Raw genomic sequence first — 6000 nt, forward strand, 5'->3', positions numbered from 1 at the left:
TATGCCTGCAACTGACTCAACACATGTATAAAAGCACTCAAATGCTCAGAAGGTGACTTCGAGTCATCAAGCTGCATATTCACCAACTTTTGCATCAAATGCACTTGGTTCATAGGCGTTGTGTTCTCATAATTGGACTTTAGCTTTTGCCATATTGCATAAGGAGAGTCCAAACGCTTGATGTCCGTCAAAATGTCATCATTGATAGCCATTTTTATGTAGGCCATGGCCTTCTTATTCAACCTGGCCCACTCTAAGTCAGGCAAACCTTGCGGCTTATTCTCTTCCAATGCATCTTCACAATCCTTTAAGAAAAGGATACCTTGTATGCGTTCTTGCCAAAGGTCGAAGCCTTGACCATCAGACCGTTTGATTTCCATAAAACTTTCAGTGTCAGATGCGGAAGAGATAGCAGCCAGCGTAACTCAACCACAAGTGTGTATACGAGATAGATGCAATAGGCTGAAAATTTCAACAAATAGGAGAAACCACAAGACTTTGTATACAAAAGACCACAATTTCTTTACATGAAACTGTCCAAATCTGAATTTTCAAATGAACATGCGATTTAAATCACCTGTACTCAGCTTTTCACTCAAATCCTCACACTAAACATCAATACATGTGATCCCATAAATTTGGTACACGTGCGTATTGCTGTTATAACCTGTAATAAGCTGGAAATCACCTGTTTTGACCTTAAAACAGCCTGTTTTGGCAGTTTCAGTGACCTTCTTGACCCGGAAGCAAGGGGCTTCTCTATGGAAGCGAAAATCGTGGCAGAAAAGCAATATAGCTTGCTGTCTAGCAGCCTGTGCAGGTCCTGTTTCGGCCCCTAGGGCTCTAATACCAGTTGAAAGCGCGAAGGAGAGGCTACCGGGAGATGCGCGAGGTGAAGGAGTGCAAGTTTGGACCGGGTGTAGCAAAGCGTGAATGCAAGAGAGCAGTAGCGCTGCAGATGAAATCAAAGAGTCAGAGAGAGAGAGAGAGAGAGAGAGAGAGAGAGAGAGAGAGAGAGAGAGAGAGAGAGAGAGAGCACGATTTGGGGAAAACTCACTTCTTGAGTTTTTGGGCTTTCCCACTTTTATTATAAGTGACCTCTAAAACAAATGTGTCCAGGTTCAAATGTGAACCTGGACAAAGTAGAAAAAATGTACAGAAGGGGTTATTTAGGCCTTTAACCCAACACTCAGCAGGAGAGATCAACTTGGCTTATGTGCCAACACAGGACAACCTTGCAGATCTTTTCACAAAGGCATTGTCTCGTGAGAAGTTCGAAGCTTTCCGCAAAGCTTTGGGCTTACTCTCCTTTGTGGATTGATCAAGTAATCAGGGCATGGCACTTCCCTATACTCTATGTGCCAGCTCTCGTTCACCGATCACTCCTAGGGGAGATTTGTTACCATATACATGTGGTAGTGATGTGTGAGAACACACTTACGACCGCCGGGGCATTTTTCTCCTCTCTAGGAGGTTTTTTCCCCGTGCATTGTATATACGCCCATCACTCTAGGGCTATCTTATCTTTCCATTGGACACTAAGCAATATACTCTGTGTTCTGTGCCTTGAGCCTCCTTCGTCTTTTCCAAGCTGTGTGTTTTCCTACATTGTAGATCTGCTAGTACTGAAGCCTTCTCCTCCCTTGTGCACCTCATAATGTTTGTCATGCTATCATGAAATCTATTTTTTCAGACTCATTTTTATGTGGAAAATTTTGCGGCTATGACGAGTGGAATGGGGTTTAACGTATGAATGTGGAAGCTCTGATATAGCGAACAATCTCTTCAGAGTCGTCGCTGGGTCAAATTTAAAATATTTTTCCAAGTAAAAGTTTGTTTGTTTTTCTTAATCTGCAAGACAAACATCTGAAATAGTGTTGATGTCAGATATCACAATGCAACAATTACTGAGTTTGACAATCAAACGAAGACACACAAGGTTGGTTGGTTTGATCAGTAGAAAATTGTCTATGTCACTGTTCTTTTAAGATGGTTTTTAATTCTGGATTTTTTATTTTTTATCTTGGATTCGGTAGGTGGCTTACAATGATGGCCAGACAGAGGCTCTTAACATGGAGAAGGAAATTTGGGAACTGGACAATTCAGGAATTCAAATGGTATTATTAAGACTCCTCGGAGGAGTTCCATGTCTGCTTTATCTGCACAGGCACTACATGTGCTTGTGCTACATGCATGCATGTATCCATTTTGCAACTTGTAAATGTATGCGGCTTGCTTTTGGGGTTCACTGTATGTAAACCTTTCACTGCACATGCGTTCAAGGCCTAATTCAAAAACCCCCTATCTGTAGATTTTTCATGAATATAATATGCCCTTTTCTAGTTCAATCTGTCTATGTCCGCTTCTGAATGTCAAAAATGGATTTAAAAATTTGGGGCTAACGTGCTATGTTTACATAATTGCAAGTGAAACAAACCCCCTCCCCCCCCCCCCCAAACACTCCAACACACACCCACCCAACAACTTTGAGGTGGCTTGTCTCTGTTTATTTCTTCTAACCGTGTGTTTGAACAGAGCCAAAGATCCCTTGATGGGACAAATGTTTGCGCTTCTGAGGAGAGGTATGCAACGGATTCTCACAATCAGATTACAATGTTTGGTATTGCGGTTCTAAGCTTTACTGAAAATCTTGCTTGCAGCTTTGCAGCAAAATGATACGCCATATGGAACAACCCATTGGTGCGTAGGCTGTAAAGTACAACAAACAAGTTATTGTGAAGAATGCCTTCATGGGGTACCATACTAGTATTTTCTTTTTTGGAATCTGCTAGTATATATGAAGAGGCCATGGATCCAAGATCTCAGCTGTCCTATAAATATTCTTTTTATTAGAAATTTTTGATCATTCGATCCGAGTTATCTCAATGGCAAAAAGTACAATAACCTCTTTTTTGTTTCAACATGCGACGACAGGCACTCAACGGGTCTGTCTCTATACTTAAAACACCGGCTAAGTATACATCGATTTATGCCACTGCGAAAGGGCTTTGAACGCCCCTCAAGATTTTGAACTTCTACACAAATACCAGAAATAAATGCAGTATGGCCTAAATGCTATATGGCCATATATGGGCATCTTCTGGTCGTCATGAAGATTGGGGCTCCCCTGAGCTTGTAATACCTGGATACACATATTTTGTGTAAAATATAAAGAGCTCTAGTTTTATGCCTACATCAAGTGGATTATCTCATGGAGCCCGGACTTTGCTTGTATAACTAGACTTCATCATGCTAATTTTAGAACTTATTAATGAGGGCGGTAGGACCATAAAATGTGAGTTTTAATGGTTACATTATAGAAGATATGATCTTGGATGGACTCATTGACTTCGATATATGAACAATATCATATAGTGAAGTGGAACAGGGAATTCTTGTTGTCTTCCAGGGGGGGGATTTGAGTATGCTGCAGAGCATGACATGGCCTCGTCTTACTAGTTGTCAAAACGTACCTCAAAAGGTGCCTGATCTTGCATGTTGGTGCAGCTTGATCCCATTTATACTCAGTAGCTTTGCATGTGGGAGATTACAATACTTATCAATTTATCAATTGGGCTCGACAAATGCATTCTGTTTGGCCTTCTTGTTTCATTTCTTTTTTCAAAGATTGTGTCCAAAATATCACCCTTCTTTTCAACAATGCAGTTGAAAGATTCTCATGTTGAGGTTGGGTGCAAGTACAATGCTAATCACAGAAGTAACAACTGGTTGTTAGGTTTAGGGTGGATGAAATAGAGAAGCATTCATACTAATAGCATGCTAATTACAATGTTAAGCAAACAATGGAAAATTGGCTAGAGCATAGACATAGCATGCAATTCAAAGGAGGTAGCATTTGTTGACCTCATGCATGACAACTTGGAATAACTTATTCTAAGAGCCAAACTTGAATTTGCATATTTAAGGGGGTTTTATTTATGCCTATTTGACTCCTACATGTGATTTTATGCTCTAGAAATGCTCCATATGTGATAGCCTATGGCCAAGGCCTTTTTTGGCAATGCTATATATGCAATATGTCACTTAAGATGCCCAATAGACTACGGACATACTCCATGGTGACTCTAGGATAAAACCCATGAAACTTTTAATCCTCCCCTTGCGGTTTGGACTAGACTAATAGACTGAAGATACAACTTAATATCTACACAAGATGACACTATTCACATAGGATGACAATGTCCACACAGGATGACAAAGCTTGCTCATAAATTAATGCATGTACACACCTTCATAAAACATGTGACATAAATGCCATAGTCTTCGTCGCCATGAATTTGTTTTCGTATTTTTCTTCTATTTCTATATGTGTTGCTCCTTTCATTGGTTTCTTGCCATTGGTGCTATTGCTACTACTGCTTTGATCCTTTGAATACCATTTGGAAGGAGGATGGCCCTTCTTCCCACATTTGCTACAGAATTTGTTGATGTAACAATCCCTTGCTACATGCCTTGTTCTTCCACAATCGTAGCATTTTCTCACATTGGATGATGATGCAAAATCGAAGGATGGTGGTGATGGTTCTTCTCTCCTAGAGGGTGATGTTGGGTTTCAGGTCCTGTGGTTGGGTTGTGACCGGGCGTCCGTCCACTTTTTCATTCTTTGGCTATAATGGAAATAAGGAATAGAGAGTTTACTCTCTATAGCTCCACCGAAAACAAGACCGTGTTCTCTTCATCCCCTTCTCCTTCTCTCCTTCCCTTGCACTCACGGATCTCTGCATCCATCAAGTGGTATTAGAGCCCAGAAGGTAGCCCCGGCATCTCTTGCTTCCATCCTTGTGATTCGGCACCGACACCTCTCCTTATGGGCGGATTTCGACATCCGACCCGATGTCGGTCTTTGTGCTTGTGACGTGCACGGGTGAGGTACCTCTACCATAGACGGGTGAAACCAAGCACCGGCATTGAGAGCATCTTATACCCAATCCTTGTAAACATACTTCCACCTTATTATCATCATCACAAATACAACACCGATACTAGTCTTGAATTGCTTGTATTCTAGACCCAATCCTTGTAAAAATACTTCCATATCATCATTATCAACTAAAACACCAATTGATGCAAGGAACACACTTATATTATTCATCTTCAATGAATCATCATTGATAGACATGCTTTTCTTCTGTACTATATTCACCCGAGTATTTAACTATAACTTCCTTGCTTTTGTGTTGGTTACATTCAACAATCATAAAGTTTTCCAAGCTTCCTTAGGGTGTGAGCATCTTGTATGTGCCCAATCATAGTGTCCCACTCATACATAGACAATACATGAATTTTGAGCTCTTTGGTTCCAATCTTTGGATGCCTTTATTTGCACAGTAGTTGCACCTTTCTTTGGTAACATTGGTGATATCTCATGCTCTCCATCAATGTACTCCCATTAACCTTTACTCATAAGAAAGTTGGTCATTTTGAACTTCCAAGTGTGAAAGTTGTTCTTGTCTAGCTTCTTGCTAACAATCTAGTTAAGTCCATTATTGTTGGATGACATGTTTCCAATACTTCACCAAGTCTATGAGCAGCTTACTACTAAAAATAGCCACTTACGACATGCAACCATAGTATGTGTGCATACACTTGTTTTCATAGTTCTCAATAGTGGTATCAGAGCTTCAGGTTTGAGGAACATCGACACTTGAATTCAAATTTTAAGGAGCAAATTACGAGTTTGATGTATTGAGTTTGCAGAATCAAGACTTTCCTCATGATTAATTGGCAAATTGGCTAATTATTTCCACTTATCGATGATTGAGATTTGGTATATCAAGTTTAAAATTTAATATGATGGCTAACTCTTGTAGATTGTGAAGGTGTAATAGTGAGAGTTGAAGAAGCAAGAGATTTTGGATTGGGCATCGAATTTGAAAAGATTAATTGGAAATTAATCAAAATTAATCAGCAATTCTTGCTTATCTATAGTCAAAACCAAGCATGTGCAACATTAGTTTCTAAGAAATAACTAAATTCCCT

General features: G+C 40.0%; 1 protein-coding gene across 7 annotated transcripts in view; it reads left to right on the forward strand.

The window, feature by feature from the left end:
* The window catches only part of LOC147455619 (histone-lysine N-methyltransferase ASHH3-like), a 50594-nt gene extending 47256 nt beyond the window's left edge, over positions 1-3338 (forward strand). For 2 of the 7 annotated variants that reach the window (XM_086514354.1, XM_086514356.1), the window contains exons 13-16: positions 1888-1939; positions 2037-2117; positions 2536-2582; positions 2661-3338. In XM_086514354.1, coding sequence (XP_086370480.1) covers positions 1888-1939; positions 2037-2117; positions 2536-2582; positions 2661-2676 — 196 coding nt within the window. In that variant the 3' untranslated portion in view covers positions 2677-3338. Of the gene's footprint in view, positions 1-1887; positions 1940-2036; positions 2496-2535; positions 2583-2660 lie in introns of those variants that run through there. The other 5 variants (XR_015188389.1, XM_086514355.1, XR_015188390.1 and 2 more) reach the window with 5 other exon arrangements.
* The last annotated feature ends 2662 nt before the right edge of the window (positions 3339-6000 follow it).

The sequence above is a fragment of the Adiantum capillus-veneris genome, chromosome 6 (assembly GCF_014529385.1).
Source record: "Adiantum capillus-veneris isolate H3 chromosome 6, ASM1452938v2, whole genome shotgun sequence".
Classification (NCBI taxonomy): Eukaryota; Viridiplantae; Streptophyta; class Polypodiopsida; order Polypodiales; family Pteridaceae; genus Adiantum; species Adiantum capillus-veneris.